At 34.6% G+C, this 17,655-nt stretch overlaps 1 protein-coding gene across 2 annotated transcripts in view; it reads left to right on the forward strand.

The window, feature by feature from the left end:
* TMTC2 (transmembrane O-mannosyltransferase targeting cadherins 2) overlaps positions 1–17,655 on the forward strand; it is a 449,167-nt gene that overhangs the window by 362,444 nt on the left and 69,068 nt on the right. For both annotated transcript variants that reach the window (XM_008004151.3, XM_073020981.1), the window contains 2 exons: positions 3,980–4,094; positions 15,154–15,217. In XM_008004151.3, coding sequence (XP_008002342.2) covers positions 3,980–4,094; positions 15,154–15,217 — 179 coding nt within the window. The remainder of the gene's footprint in view (positions 1–3,979; positions 4,095–15,153; positions 15,218–17,655) is intronic.

Raw genomic sequence — 17,655 nt, forward strand, 5'->3', positions numbered from 1 at the left:
TGGGATGGGACAAACTTAGAGGCTGGGAGATCTTGGTGGCTGTAAGTTCCAGACAAAGATGGGAAGCAGTAGGTTCCACTGTGGAAGCCCAATTAATAGTTTGAAGGGGCTAGTGTCTGGTGGAAGTAGTAATAGATAAAGCTGATGGGAGAGGGCTGATGGGGAACAATTTTCCTATTGTTGCCCCAATAACATATCACTTTAGGTTCTTGGAGTAGTTCTTAGGAAGAAACCTACTATTTGTTTCCCTGTACAAACAGTTCCCTGTACAAACACAAGTTCTATGTATTTGAAATGTTTATTGCTCTAATTTCCATCAATTCTTGGCTATATTTCAATGTAATGTAGCAGAATAATAATTTACCTTCACCTTTGTTTGAAATATTCAAATTCAGTTTAAAAAATACCAGCCAGATGATTCAGATTCCATAATATCCTGTGCCTTTATCACATAGCAGAACACTAATGTGGGACAATTGAGATTTGTGGCCTGTCGAGAACAGAATAGAGGAAAATATCCAGATGCCTAACTGATGTGTTGTGATATTGTTTTTCTGAATATTAATATGGTAAATGAATTTTGCAGTTATAAAATGATCATATGGGAATTTTTTTCTGTCACCATTTACCATACTAAACATTATATGTTCCATGTAGTTTTTGGAAATTGTTTACAAAGCACATGTTGCATGGCAAAGCTAATTTAAAGCATAAAGAAATATTATTAAATGATGATAAAAAGTTAGTTTGATTTTACAAAATTAATGATGTTTCCTTTTTTTGTTGTTGAACAGCAAAGATGCGTTTGGCATTGCTAAAGCTTCAAAGGCTTTGCCCTGGACATTGCTTGTAACGGGATCCCTTGTTATGGATATCATTACCTTCACCATATAGATGACTTGTCAATATCCTTCTTTCTTTCCATACGTACAAAATAGATACCATGTTCTTTTTCGTTTTTAACCAGAACTAATCTTCTATTCTCTCTACAGTCTAATGAATTTCAAGAAAATAACCTTCATTATTCAATTAATTGTTACATTTTTCTAACTATTAATATAGATTACATTTCAGAGTTAATAGCTGCCTGTAAAGGAAAAGAACATTTAATAATTTCCTACATTATCCTTTGTTTAAATACCACCTAAATAATGTATTTATTAATGCATTTGCTTAGTTAAATGTTATATTTTAAATAAAAGTGGTAATTAATATTGTGTTTTAATTTAAAAAGCAGTCTATAATAACTACAACTATCTGAAGGATACGGTTAGCGTGGCAACCTTTATTAAGCTATATATGAGGAGATAATAATATTTCAGTATGCCACAGATTATCTGATTCTTCTTTTACTGATATACAAAAAAGCACCATATATTTAAATTTGATTTCATATCTGTATCTGTAGAGTTAGCATATACAGTTGTTTCATAAGTAATGTGTTATTTATACATGTAACTTATTTATAATTCTGTTTCCTTAATTTTCTAACCCAAGAATTAATGTTTATTTGTTCTGGGAGCTAAGAAAGGCACAGAATGTTAGGCGACAAACTAAGAAAGTGATGTGAAACTTTTTGTAGAAATAGCTGAGTGATCTCCAAGTCCTAGTCTTAAAATTTTGTCACTTCCTTTTGAAAAAAACAAAAAGTCTTTATAATCATAGGCTTACCTTTACTCATCGTTGTTTACTAATTGAAATTTAGACATATTTAAATGCAAGCAGTGGCATTTATTTATTTATGAATGAATGAATGAGTGAATGAATGAATGACAAGGTCTCACTCTGTCCCCCAGGCTGGTGTGCAGTGGTGCAGTCTCAGCTCACTGCAACCTCCGCCTTCTGGGTTTAAGCAATTCTCCTGCCTCTAACTCCCTAGTAGCTGGGACTACAGGCACCCACCACTGTGCCTGGCTAATGTTTGTATTTTTAGTAGAGACTGGCTTTCACATGTTGGCCACTCTGGTCTCGAACTACAGACCTCAGGTGATCCACCTGCCTTGGCCTCCCAAAGTGCTGGGATTACAGGTGTGAGCCACCATACCCGGCCGGCTATGGTTTATTATAAATCCTTAAAATAGAGGTATTTCTTTTTTATTTAAGAAATGGTCTTTTGGGTTAGAAGACAATTTGTAATATTCATTAAATAAATAGTAAATAATCAGCTTTTTAGCCACCAGAGAGCATTTAGCATTTTTATTTTTTTGTTTTTATCTTTCCCTTTTATTTTAGGTTCACATACAGATTACACATGCATGGTACACGTGTGGGATACATGTGCAGGTTTGCTATGTGGGTAAATACATAGGGCTCAGTGGACAGATTATTTCATCACTCTAGTAATAAGTACAGTACCCAAGGGGCAGTTTTTTGATCTCCCCACTCCCAACCTCCTCCCTCACGTACCCCCTTATCTCCATCGTTCCTTTTTTTGTGTCCACGTGTACTCAATGTTTAGCTCCCACTTATAAGTGAGAACCTGGTGGTGTTTGGTTTTCTGTTCCTGTGTTAGTTTGCTTCATATTATGGCTTCCAGCTCCAGCCAGGTTACTGCAGAGGACATGATCTCATTCTTTGTTGTGGCTGCATAGTATTCCATGGTGTGTGTGTACCGCATTTTCTTTATCCAGTCTACCATTGATGAGCATTTAGGTTAATTCCATGTCTTTGCTATTGTGAATACTGTTAACAATGAACATACACATGCATGTGTCTATGGTGGAATGATTTCTATTCTTTTGGGTATGTACACAATAATGGGATTGCTGGGTAAAATGGTAATTCTGTTTTAAGTTCTTTGAGAAATCAGCATACTGCTTTCCACAGAAGCTGAACTAGTTTACATTCCCACCAGTAATGTATAAGCCTTTCCTTTTCTCTGCAACCTTGCCAGCGTCTGTTATTCTTTGACTTTTTAATAGCCATTCTGACTGGTGTGAGATCGTATCTCATTGTGGTTTTGATTTGCATTTCTCTAATGATTGGGGATATTGAGCCTTTTTTCACATGCTTGTTGGCTGTGTATATGTCTTCTTGACATTTTTAAAGTTTTATGTTTCTGTCTGCAGCTCAGAACTTACTAATCATTTTTATAACTATTTTTAGTACTTTTAAATTCTTGAACTTTAAACAAACATGAAACCTCAAACAGGAAGAGATAATAATTAGACGACAACTTGAAAAACCTGGCAACTATATAGATGGCTTCGGCATATGTTTGTCATCCTTTAATTTGGTTTTTATTTGAATATTCATATCAGATAAGGCTTAGCATTAGTACTGTTACTGTTCAATCTCTATTTAAAAAGTGGCCTGTTGTCTCTGTCTGTATATTTATGACATTAAAATTGGGCCTAACTTTTGTTTTCTTTACCCTCACAATATGTTTCGGGGATAGCATTATGTAATAATTCTTGAGGTACAGTTGGAAGAGTTCTGTGACTCTGTCTGCAGTAATTCTAACCTTGTAAAGCTAACCTGAAAGTAATCTCACAAATCTGAACTTGTTGGAATAAATTATATTTATTCCATAATTATTATTAAATCTAATTGAGTAAATTAATGCTTAACCTACCTTCCTATGTTTATCAGTAATTTAATGTTAAATATAAGAAAATATTTGTCAATATGAATATGCCTGTTTGTACATATGCATCAGAGACAGGAGCTGTTTTAAAGTACTAACAGTGGGAATCAGCTCAACTCATATTTGTAATATAGCTTTAAATTTATTCATCTTATATCTTGCTGAACAGTCTATAGATGATTTCTTTTTAAGAAAAAAATGTTTAAGTTAGCAAATAGAAACCTTGAAATGTCCCATAATTAAGCAAAAGGCATATACTCTCTAAATAATAAGTGTATTACTAAAGTTTAGCTTCAAATCACCTTTGCCACTGTACTTATTTTTCTTTAATAACAGCTTTATTGTTTCATGGGATTTTCTGAGTTGAAGCTGACTGATTTTTATACTTTTCAGGTCAGTTTCTTCTGGAAGAAGCTCGTCTCATAGAAGCAGCTGAGATGGCAAAAAAGGCCGCTGAACTAGACAGCACAGAGTTTGATGTTGTCTTCAATGCTGCCCACATGCTCAGGTTAGTTCTTGCTACTGTGCCTCAGAGCCTTGACTTTGAGAAGGTAATTAATTATACGAATTTTCATGTCATGCCACCTTATTCCACATTCTTAATGTGAATCGTGCTGCTTAACTATGTAAAAAAATTAGAAATATTGTATTCATTATAGGCTATTCAACCTTATCCAGCCCGTGGCCCATGGGCCACATGTGACCCAGGACAGCTTTGAATGCATTCTAACGCAAATTCGTAAACTTTCTTAAAACATTGTTATGAGGTTTTTTGCTTTTTCTTTCTTTTTTTTTTTTAAGCTCGTCAGCTATTATTAGTTTTACTGTATTTTATGTGTGGCCCCAAGACAATTCTTTTTCTATTGTGGCCCAGGGAAGCCAAAAGATTGGACTCCCCTGGTCTATGTGCACCATGTGTAGGGCATATGAGGTTTTAGGACTTTCTGAAAATTACTGCGACCTCCTTTCCCTTCCCTCTAAAAATTACTAGTCATAAAATACAAAAAGAAAACTGCAAAATTGAATATAATACATGTCTAATTAAATGTCTCCAAAGCAAAACATTATGTCAGTAAACTGCATCTCAATATTTGTGTTTTTATGTTAATTATATTGACTGCGGCATGTGGATACATTTTAATGTTTAATAGTGGAGAGGAGTTTCAAATACAAGTATACTTAAGGCCCATGAAATTCTCAAAATAGCCCTGGAATCAACACTATTGCTTTGTCATGAAACAATACATATTTTTAACTTTTAATGCTTCTGTTTTTAGAAGACTATTACAAAGGCTAATTACAATGAGAGCAAAAATACTAAAATATAAGTCCAGATTATCAAATAATAAATAAAATAATAATAAAAATTATTAAATAATAATAAAATAATAATAAAAATTGTTATTTTTGTGTGTGACTATAAAGAAAGTCAGTGCATCCATAAATGGTTCTTTAGATTATAGGAGGATTTTTTAACTGCTTTTAATCAAATGATTTATATAGTTGTTTAAAAAGCATTATTTGTCATGTTGTGTATACATATATGTACATATAACTCCTCCCATATTCTTACTTGAAGACTAGTTCATTAAATCCCCACCTAAATGCTTCATTAAATGACTTCTATACTGTGGTCTCTGCGCTTGGCTTCCAGGAATAGATTTGTAATTACATAGATTACTCTTACAAGGGACGAATAATAACAGAAAAGTGGATTCACAATTGGATGGTTTTAAAATGAGGACATTTGTAAAAAGTAGAAGGGTTTTTTGTTTAGCTTTTAAGATGATAGTAGATTCACCTGTAGTTGTAAAAAAATAATACGGAGACATTTTAGTGGAATGCCCTCATTCAACATTAATGTCAGCATCCCTAAGGTACTTGTTTTGTGATGAACTCAAGAAAGCTGACACCTGCAAAGGGAAATCAGGATTCAATTGACTGTTGGTATATTCATAAAATAAACTGTAACCAATCTGCAAGAACCTTCAATGCAAAGATAATTTTTAAAAGACACCTCAATTTGTGTGACACGTTTAGGTGTTGTTACAGAGATAAGGACTTTTGGTTCCTCATGAATAAAACACCATGCTTTCAGCAACAATAAACAATTTGCAAGAATGGGAAAGCAGGAATACACGCAGGCAAATTCATCTTGATAATAACAGATACTTTTATCAACAAGTCATTTTGCTACATATTAAATCCATGTCTGAAATTCAAGGTCTACCAATAGAAACCCATTATAAGTATATTACAAAAGAAAAAAAAGTCCTTGTTAAAGACATCACTTATGATTTTTTTCTTAGTTGTCTTAGTGCTAGAAACCAGTGAAAAATTTTTGTTATATATTGGCAGTGAGGAAATCTTTAGGATTTATTTTCAGAACATCCTCTCCAGCTTTTTCTGGTCTGCATCCCTCATTAAGTGGCAGTCAGTCGGTGCCCTCCTATATTGACTGTAAGAGTGACCACAGCAGCCTGACTTTCTCCTACTCAGCTGGATGGCAGTCTTCATGAATGTTTTTACTTAGCTTTTCTGTTTTTCACCTCTGTCAAATTCAAGCATTTCTGGAGTTCTTGCTGTCAAGCTAAATAGCAGTCTCTTTTCTTAATAGTTGAGAACATTCAGGGCTTTGTTTGCCTAAAGGAATAAGACGGGTTATTGGTTTCCCCTTGAATATACTTTTGTCAAAATGGCTAGTTGTCAAAATTTTGCTTATTTAACGTTACATGTAAATTTTCTCCTGGGGGTGATGCTACATAGTTCTAAATTAAGTTTGATATTCTTTTCTCAAGAACTCTGTTCTTTTGAGAGACATTTAGGAGACAAAATTGACAGGGTTTGTTGACCATTTGTGTATGAGAGAAAGAGTGGGTGTCTCCTGGTTGTGTCTCACTTTATTAGCTGGATAAGTGGTTTACCCACTATCCCAAATCAGCAATTTAGGGAAAAGTTATAGTTCAAGATAAGGTTTGAACATACTGATTTAACTTCCCTTTTCTTGGCAAATCTCCAATGTAATGACCAAAAGAATCTATAAATGGGGGGAGGGGGAGCAGGAGCTGCTCATTACAAATGTAGCAAAAAGAAAAAATAATGGTCGTTCCATCTGAATAAGATGAGATTGGAAGAAGTGAGATCCTCAGGCCAGCCATCAAGGGGCAAATCTTTATCTTATTGGGACCTTCAAGAGGCCTGAAATTTGAGAAATTTCCAGTAGATCCATTCCAGCTACCAGAAGTGAACAAAGATCTTTCTCTGTAGAATAAGCTAATATAAAGTTTTGAAATATATTACTCAATTTGGCAGTTCAGATAAGAATGACAAGTCAGAGGTATCAAAATAAAGGGCCTCAGTGAAGCAGGTTTACATTAAAAACATAAGAGCCTCTTAGAGGGTCTCTAAATTCCTGTCGTCAAAGTGCTTCACAAGAACACTCCGTGGTGGAAGTAGTATTAATGTCATTCAGCAAGTTTGCTTGGCCCTTTGTTTTATTTATTTATTTATTTATTTAATGATTATTATTATTATTATTATACTTTAAGTTCTAGGGTACAATAGCAAAGACTTGAAACCAACCCAAATGTCCATCAATGATAGACTGGATTAAGAAAATGTGGCACATATACACCATGGAATACTATGCAGCCATAAAAAAGGATGAGTTCATGTCCTTGGTAGGGACGTGGATGAGGCTGGAAACCATCATTCTCAGCAAACTATTGCAAGGCCCTTTGTTCTAGAGAATCACAGTAGTATTGCACTTTCCTGCCTTCCTTGAAGCTGAAGTCCTGCATGCCTCTTATTTGTCATTGAATGTGTGTGAATGTAATGTATGGCACATTTGAGCCAAAACTCTAAGACTGAGTGCTTTTGCCTTTCTCTGACTTAAAAATGTAGATCCCTAAGTGACCAAAGAGAGACAAACCTCCCTCCTCACCTGCGTTGGATAGGTTCAATGAGTGAGAAGTAAACTTTGTTGTCTAAATTCAGTGAGACTTAGAAGGTGTTTATTCCCAAAGTATAACCTAACTTAGCTGATACAAAATATATTTGTGCAAAGAAATAGGTAAGTAGAAAGAGGAACACTATAATGTTGGGAAAAGATTACTAAGAGATTAATAGGGTCTCTGAATGTATAACAGCAATGGAGGTAGTATACAATTAATAGACTAATAATTTAAATAGAAGCTTATAGATATTTCCCCAGAAATTGGTGGAAAATACTAAAAACATGAAAATGGTGAATGAACAAAAGATTGGAGGATAGATTAGGAACTCACTTGCATAATTATAAGTAATTACACTTATAATTATATATATGTATAGTTCTACATACTATATATGCTCATAATTATACATGTGTATATAATTATAGTCATTTTTATACATATATTGTATACATGTTAGTTTTATTTATGTATAAATATGCACATATATCTATATACTGTATATGTGTGCATGTAGTTTTATATATCATATATACTATATATAATTTTATTTGTGTATATGGAAATGTTAATAAGAACAGAAATTTCTGAAAAAGAGCATAGAGATTATCAAGAGATAATTTCCAAAATAGGATGATCTTCATTCATCATAATGAAGGCAAAATCAATGAAAATAGGTTTGTTTTTCAACTGTTGTCATGTAGAGACCAGCTTTTAGTTGTGTACTAAAGAATCATACTTGCTAGTTTGTACAGCAACAAGATTTTTTTAAAGAGTGTTCTATAACCTACAGACTCTACCAGTGGGGTTGAGAGCTCTACTGTACACAGCTAAGAATAATTCCCAACCACCCAGAATTCCCTTGAGCTCAGCAGCTTTTACAGTGCAGGAGCTGTGCCACCATCACCCACAAGGAACCCAGCAAGGTGTGCATCACATTTATTAGAAGATGATTCTCCTGGGCCTAGCTGCTTCCCATTATGCTTACCTCTGAATTCCATTCTCTTGAGATTGCATCTGATGGGTAGAAACTGAGTCCTGTACTAAACGAAAGTTAGAAGATGAGTGAATTTCTAGCTTCTTCCTTGCTTGGGAATGTGGGATCCTTGTTCTGACTGATTACCAAGTGTATTCATAGGGGAGGTGATCACAAATGTTGAGTGGCCTCACATAAAGAATGTTGACAATACATGGTGACATTTTTAGTACTTCAAACAAAATGAAAAGTTACTAGATGCTTCCACATGACAGCATTAAAAAGCAGATTGGTTATCATTAAAGGAAAGTAAAGGAATTTACGATGCTAGAACACAGTAGAGTTGTATCTATAGTGTTATGAGAAGAAACTTATTAAATCAGTTATTCTATTAGAAACATTTTCTGTGAATGGATTTATTCAACTTTTCTGAAGAACTGGAAGCTGAAGATAACATGAAGATATTTGTTATTTGAGAGGAAATATTGAGGCACTAATAACAAACTTTACATGGTTTACAGCATTCATAGGCTCTAGTGGAATGGGTGGGTGTGTGTGTGTGTGTGTGTGTATGTGTGTGTGTGTTTAATCTGCTTCTGCTTACAGGGTAAGGGATAAAAGTAGCATTTATTCAAACATCTTCTGTCTACCTGACACTATACTTTGCATTTTATGTCTGTCACTCTCTTATTTCTAAGTTACATCTGTGAAGTAAATGTTAATAAACCTTCCCATCTTACAGATGAGCATACTGAGACTCAAAGTCAATACTCTTCTCTGTATTTACCATTGGTAAAGCAGGGGTTAAGGCTTAATGTAGTATGATACTGTTTTCACTGTGTCACATTGGCTCCCTCGTATTTTACACCTGACTGATGGCTTAGATGCTATGATTCTCGACTTTATTGATACAGAAAATAATTTACAGAATAACAGTTTGTCAAATGTGTAAATAAATGCTTAGTAGTTAGGTCTTTCCAATATTATTAAATTATACTTTTGTAATAAATTTTATAAAGTAGACAGGGCCACTGGAGAGAGAACTCCAACTTTGTATTCTCAAAGGGATATTACATTTTTGAAGTATAATCATGATATAGTCTCTGATCTGGGTCACGCATGCAGCTGAGATGTGTGCACTTTCTTTTTTTCTAGGCCTAAGGGTGGAAACTATCACTGTGCCCCAAAGGTAGTAAAAATAGCAAAACTCCACCATACCAACTGGTTCTAATTTCTTCCCTAATTTCTAGAGAGCAGAGTGAATATACAAGAAAGAATCATTATCTTTTAATTTGTATATTCAAATCACACAATATTATGTAATCAATATATTGAAAACATAAAATTTACAAATGCTAACTTCTTCATACATTCTACTGGAAGTCACATAAAATTTAAATTCTTGAATGAGAAGAAAACAGAATCAAATTATTTTCACAAATCAGATTGTGTGTGTGTATGTACATGTGTGTGTATCTTGGGGATGTATGTATATATTTCCAACGCCCTCTGAGCCATATATTTTCTTCCTTATCACTTCCAAACTTACCAAAACCACTAGAAAGTCACTGGATTTTCCAATTATTACTTATATTTTACTTCCAATTTACAATCACGAGGCTCTTATTTCAACCATGTTGTAATGGACCATAGGGTCTTCAGAGCAAAGTGGGGTGGCAAATGAGGTTGAAGGTGGGCATCTGTCAACCCTGTTTTTTTCCCATATTAATGTACATGTGAGCACCTGGGGATGTTGTTCAAGTGCATGCTATGATTTAGTAAGTTGGGGTAGTACCTGTGATTTTACGCTTCTAATAAATCCCAGGATAAGCTCAGGATGTTGATTCTTAGACCACCACTACAAGCAAGTTCTATTCTGCTGTTTCTCTTTCACCCGTCTCAATTCCTTCTCCTCATCCAAACATTACACCTTGAACATAAGTGGTAATTTACTACATGTGAATATAACAGTTGACTTTGCCAATACACAATACCCTCTCTTTTAATTTTTTCCACTACACATCATTATATAATCGTTCTAGATACAGGTTTAACTCTGCCCTTTGCAGCCCCTGAACAGTTTGAGGCTGTGAAAGAATAGCCTTAAACTGTCATGGGGCATCAAGGAATTTCTCAGAGGGATCTTTTTAAAAATTATATTGTCAGCATAGTTTTTTTCCTCTTATTGCTACGTTTTTTCTTTACCACTCTAGTCTTTTCATTTAGAATTCAGGTGGAGATACTTACAGGTCATGAAGCCATTTTCGGTATCTTGACAGAGAAGTTTTCATCTAAGAAGGCTTAATGGTCATAAACAATTTATTGTACAAGTTTCATTGCAAGGATCTTTTCTGCTCCATTGTTTTTACATATGTATGACTCTGGTTTCACTATTTTAAGATCTTCCATACATTTTTATGTCTTCGATTATTTCAATTCTACTTCTATTCCTACTGTATAACATATCAACTGGAATTAAAATTTAGTGCTGCTTTGAGTAACTCAAAACTAAGCATCAGAGCCTGGCAAGAATCCAGGAAAACCCAGCTATTTTCCTCTGTTTTTATGTTACATGAACAACAATCTCCAGTTAAAAAAAAAAAAAATGCTCATAAGCTATTCTTGAAAACAATTGCCAAGACTTTACTGAAATACCTTTTGTACGTATGAGTAGTTTTATATTAATTTTTAATTCAAATTGACAATTCACAACTATTAATAATTGTAGTTAAAGAGAGTTTTACTTCTAAATGCCACTAGAGATTTTATTATTTATATTTCTAAGGAAGAAAATTTAAATTTAGCGATTTTATAATTTGCACAGAATACATAAAAATGTGGGTAATTGTAAGTGGTTCTTTTAATCAGATTTGCTTCAGACATTTCATAGGGTATATTAAGTTGTTATTCCATTACATTATTGATTCCCAAATTTCTCTTATACATCTTTCTTTACAAGACTATTGGGCCATAAACATGTGTTCCAAAGTATACTTTTCTAAAATAACACCAGGGAGTGGAACTAGATATAAGAAATGTGTATATTTAACAGATGCAGATTTTATAGTCTCATGTACAAAAATGGAATTTTGCAGTACACAAATGATGAAATGTGTTTGTGAGTTTTGTTATTGTCTGTTTGCTTTCGATCTGAGACTATATTTTCACTGATGGCAAAAAACAAAACCAACCAACAGAACAAAAAACCCTGAACCTAAAGACTTAAAATACAATCAACTCACTCCAGTGATTTCTTGGAAATTCAGGGTTTGCTTCCTAGTCCAGTTCACAAATGCTATGTGAACTTTTTCTTCTTCCTTACCCTTCCTGGCCCTGAGAGACCAGAGGTAATGTGAAGAGTGGGAGGGCCCAACAGCTATGATAGGTAGGAGTTGGTAATGAGAAAGGAGCCTCCGTCTGAGTCTCCAGTTACTGTCTATTATTGGCATAGGGATTAAATCTTTAATGCTCTAGATACGTGACATAACAGTGTCAACTCCTAGGATGGCATGTTAAATGGAGCAAGTTGCCCATCTGGATCCATCGTGGGTTCCTGGTATGAATGATTTTCCTTCTCACCACCTTATTTCTGGCTTTGTAAAGTATGTTTTGGTCAGAATGCAGAGTTGTTTACATCTGGCCTGCAAGATTTCTTGCAGAGCCACTGCTCTCCTCTTCACCCACCTTCAAAGCCTTCTCTTAATACTTGGACACTTGGGAAAAGTTTCCACTATATCTAATTGTGAGCTTTTAAAAATGAGATATTTCAGGAAGTAAGAAAGTGAATATCTGGCACTGTTTTTGCATTATCCTCATCTTTAAAATGTGGTAAATAATAATAATTGCTTCATGGTGGTATTGTAACTGGTAAATGAAATAATCAATTCCTGGATAGAGGATTTAGAAATTTTCCATCCCAGAAAAGAAATAGGGAAGGAAGAAAGGATACGAGTATGCAGGAAGTGTTATTTTTTCGTCTGCTTTAATAGTCTTGGGAACCTGAGTCCTGCGATCAGTCCCTAACAATCTTATGGTTGAAGTTCTTGACAATATTTAGTAGAATCTCTAAACAACTGGCAGAATACTGCTAAATCTTTACTTTTTCAAATATTGATTAATGATTCAATCATCTCTACAATTAAGATGTATTAAGTACTCCCAGGATGCTCTGTGGAGAGCCATGTATGAAATACAGCAAACACTGTAAAATGGACATTAGATACTTTCTCATGAGTTATTCTCTTTTGTCTAGAGAATAAAATGAGGATATAAATGAGCATTCCATGGGTGCAACTGACATATTCTTTTCCCTACAGTTTTCCATGTTCTGCCATAAATGCGTGCTGATTAGTAGTTTGTAAAGACTATTTAATATTAGAAGCGAGGTCCTAAAGTAAAAATTAATTTGTATAGTTGTAAGACATATATAATAAATCCTAGTGGGGTTTTTTTCCCACCTCATCAGAATTTCATCAATTCTACTTCTAGCTTAAGAAATTAAGTTTTCTAACCTAGATATTTCCTTTGAGATCTAAGGCACTGAATAATATGAAGACTTTAAAAACTAATAACCATTTTGGGGGGCAGTAAAACCTTTTAAAAATTGAGTTTATTGTTATTTTCAAGGCATTTTATCTGATGGATTCCCCAGTTTCTCTTTTGATCCTTATCTACCTCATAATTAAATGTCCATAAAGATGAATATTAATGGTAGCTGTATTTTCCATGTTGGGCATCTGTCGGTTGATCTCACTTCAAAGTAACTGAGTTCTTTGTAGTATTAAGTTGCTCCAATTTCCTACCTGCATGCCTTTTATTTTCCTCTGGAGAAAACCTTTCCAGGGCATGACCTAATGAATTCTGGTTCAGATTTCCAAATGAGTCTGTACCAAATTGATTGTATAATTTGGTGGAGGGAACCTTTATTAAATACCTTAGTGAGGGAATTTTTACTGTTTCATACCAAACTAAAGTACTTCTCTTGACATATTGAAATTGAGCTTTAACATTTATGGGAATATAAATTGCAACAGCACATTGTAACATGTCATGGGTCCAGTGGAGCCTTAGGTCAAGGGTTTTTGCTTTCTTTATAACCTCTATTAAAAATAGCAGTGTTTTTAATTATTTTTCATTTAAAAATTAGAAAAATATGTCCTACTCTCCAGAGAGATGTTATCTTCAGTTATTTCCATAATTTATATGGTTGCATGGGGTATGTTTTTATGTTTGTATTTGGCTTGACCAAGTGCAAATTCACTTTTATAGATAAGGCTAGTTAACCTTCTCTTTTAAAACTTGAATATGTTTTTCTAATTGAGAAAGTTAATTTTTGTGTTCTCTTCATCCTTGTCCTGTCATCTTCTTGTCTCAATAGCTTCTTTACATCACAGCTTCAAGAGAACACCACTCCATTTTAACTGCAGGACCCCCAGCCATTTACTATTATTGTCACATCATAGATATGCTATATACAACATCTGAAATTGAATTTGGCATTTTCCTGTACCATTTTTTCTGTACCCTTCAAATATTGTCACCAGATTCCAGTTCAACCTCCACAAGCTTCTTAGATCTTATTACTTGCCGTCTTAGAAGGTCTTCTGAAGCAGCATGGTATGATCAAAAAATATATTGTATATTAAAGAACGACTGGCTGCACTTCCTTAGAACCCTGCTTCCGGTGATGAGTTAGGTGAACCTAGGTCTTTTCTGTGAATCACAGGAATAGACAGTGAACAAATCTATCTGTAAATTTCAGTGCACATTTTATTTGTACAAGTCAGTTGCGCTACTTACAGGATTTGGCTGTGAGCAATAGAAACTGACTGTAGCTATTTGAAGGCTATGGGAGCTACAGAATTCACTGTAGGCTGGAAGGCTTAAATTGGCAGGAAACAAGGTAGCCTCAGTGGCCCAGAAGTGAGTTATACAAAAGCGGTTCTTTCCAGGAAGAGTCTGGCTAGTAAATAGTCCCATTGCTTCTACCATTGCAAGTGAGTTCTGGCCATCCTTTCATCTTTCTGTCACTTAGGAATGAAAGTCCTAAGTAATGAGAACATCCATTTAGCTGAGGTTAAGTCATGTGCTGACCCTAGTGTCTGAAGTCCAAGGGGAGACATAATCTGGCCTTTTTATTTTTTATGTTAACTACACACCGTGGAAAGTTCCCTCCATACTGGAAAGAAAGTGTCTTTCTAGACAGATGTAGAATTTTGAAAGTCCTGCAGATCTTTACTGTTTTCATAAAACAAAAGCAATAATTACAAATTTTGACAATTTATTTTTAAAATTGAGATTTTTCTGGGTTATCATGTTGATGCTGGAGAACCCCACCACTATAATATATTACCTAGTTTTGCATGGAAAAGTAGGATAACTTTTCTAATTCCTAATATGTAAATGTGAAATAACAACACCCACTGAATAGGATTATGTTAAGATACTATTTATAATGCTTTAAATACAATAACAAGTACAATGCAAACACTCAATTTTTAAGTCTTTTTCTGGTTGGACAAATTATTGTTTGGTGTGACCAGAATTTTTTTTTAAATTAACATTATTTTGCTGCACAGTGATCCTAATTGTAATTCTAAAATAAATGCTATAGTTTTATTTTATTATTTCTCTTACAGACAGGCTAGCCTCAATGAAGCAGCCGAGAAGTATTATGATCTGGCAGCCAGGCTGAGGCCTAATGTAAGTACTTTCCTAATGAGAAACTCTTTCAGAGGGATAGACTCAAAGCATGTGATAGGTGTAAGACATAGAAGCGTATTTTGTTTTTTTTTTTTCTTTCTTTCTTTCTTCCTTTCTCTCTCGATCTCTTATTTTGAATACCTACTAAATAGCTTAATTCAACAGTAAAATCTGCCAACCTCAAGCTTCTTTTTCTAGAGTTAGATTTTTTGTCTTCTAGCCTGTGTAAAGCAACACAAGATTTTTATCACTTGAACACAGGCTTTAGCACTACTAAATACTTTGTATTTGGATAACTCTTAAAATCAATTCCTTGAAGGTTTTTTTGGCTGTGGCATTAAATACCTATTATTTTTTGATTCTCATATATAGTCAGACCTCAAGCTGTATGCCTCTTTTCTATTCCACAGGCCTCATTTTTAATTTCTGTGCTTTTCAACTTTATCAAGAATGTTTTTATTACAATTTTCTCTGGGTAATGATGCTTCCATAAAGAAAGATGGATATAAATTAGAGCTCTTCTATTGAAATAGAGTAACCATTTATGAGAAAATAAGAACTGGTTTTGTCTTAGTCTTCTAAGCACATTTTATTTGCAACACGTCTCTGAACTCCAACACATTGTGCTTTTATTTTCATATACCTTCTGCATCTCTCGCTAATACTAAAATCTTCTACCCTGTTCTTCACATCAAGACCATCTATTGGGAAATGCAATTTTGAAACAGTAATGAAAGTGCACATGTGATGTGAGTGCAAATAATGGGATCAGTCTCATTTCTTTATAGTAACTCATCCATTGGGCAAGCATTCTTCATCTATAGAGTGCCTGCTTTGTGGTAGGATACAGAGATTTCATATCCTAAAGGACCACACAGTGTAGCAGACAAGACTGAACACAATCATCTAATTGAAATACAGTGTGGTGATTCTTATACAGAGGTGTATACAGTCCTCTGGGAGCACAAAAGAGGAGGATTAATGCTCCCTGAAAGAGACCTATGTGGGAGGTAGCTATTTTTCTTTTCAGGAGATTCATCCACTTGCAACATTAACCCTGAATCTCAACGCCTCACTGAGTTTTACTTGTAGGGGCAAAAAACTATCTTTATCTTAAGCACCCTAAGGCTGATGGCTGAGACCCCAAACAAAAGACAGATTTAACAATAGAAAAGCATACAGATTTATTTAATATACATTTTACCTGATATGGGAGCCTTCAGAAATGATGACTCAGGGAAATATTTTTTCTAGACATCATGCAGAAGTGTGATTAGAAGACAAAAGGTTATGATCTCGTGGTAATAAATTGGGAAGAACTTAGAAAGTCCTGTTTGTTCTTCTTCTTTTTTTCCCTGTGTATTCAGAGACAAGGTGTTAATGAGGGTCTTATCACCTACTACCTTGAAGAAGGGAGAGAGAAGGTCACAGAGTGACCATCCTTCTTCTGCAGTTTTGTTTTGTTTTCAGCTTAAAATACTCTGTATTATAAGGAACCATGCTTTGGGTGGCTGTTCTGAACCCTGTCACATTAATTATGAGATGTTTCAAGAATTGATAAGCAATTTGCAACAGAAGAAAATAATAATCATGGTGAGAACAATGACAGCTAAAATTTATTGAGCACTTATTATTATGTGCCAAGCACTGTGCTAAGTACTTCCTTCATTTCTCACAACAACCCACAGATACCTTTGTGATCCCTATTCTCTGGAAGGGCTGAGAAGTTGATAACTTACCCACTGTCAAAACCAAATGGAATCACACTGTAACCCGGGCCACTGAATGCATAACAGAGAGCTTGATGGAAAAAAAATATAGCCATATCTTAGAGAGGAAAGGCAAGCCAGAAATTAGGAAAACCTAAATAATGATAGTCATTTTATTTATTTATTCAGTAATATTTACAGAGTACCAGGTATTACTTTAGGCAGTGGCTATACAGCAGTGAACAAAATGGTTAGGAGCTCACAATCTAGTCTGAGGAGAAGGAGCTAGTATGTCAAACAGTGAGAAGTGCTTTGGAGAAAGCTGGAGCAGCACAAGTAAGTTAAGAGTTGTGGCAGGGAAGCGGGTGGCGTGCACTACGCATGGTTTGGTAAATGCCCTAGTCGGGCAGCTTTGTGCAGTATTTCTAGGAAAAGGGTTGAATTTGAAGTCTTATTATTACAACTTCATTAAAGGCAGAGATGAGAGTTTTTATTTTTCTTTTTTTTTTTAATTGCCTTCACGTTAATAAGATGCTATGAATGTACATAATGCATGATAGGTAAATGCAATTGTTTTTTGAGTACTAGTCACTTGAGTGTCATGTTGATTTTTGGTCAAGTGGTTGGTCAAATGAGCGTCTTCAGCATGTTATAATGAATTAGTGAGAGAAGAGCTACCTGAGCTATCTGACCTGGACTAAAAAATGAAAGACACTCAGATATTACAAG

Source organism: Chlorocebus sabaeus, chromosome 11, assembly GCF_047675955.1.
Source record: "Chlorocebus sabaeus isolate Y175 chromosome 11, mChlSab1.0.hap1, whole genome shotgun sequence".
NCBI classification, from domain to species: Eukaryota; Metazoa; Chordata; class Mammalia; order Primates; family Cercopithecidae; genus Chlorocebus; species Chlorocebus sabaeus.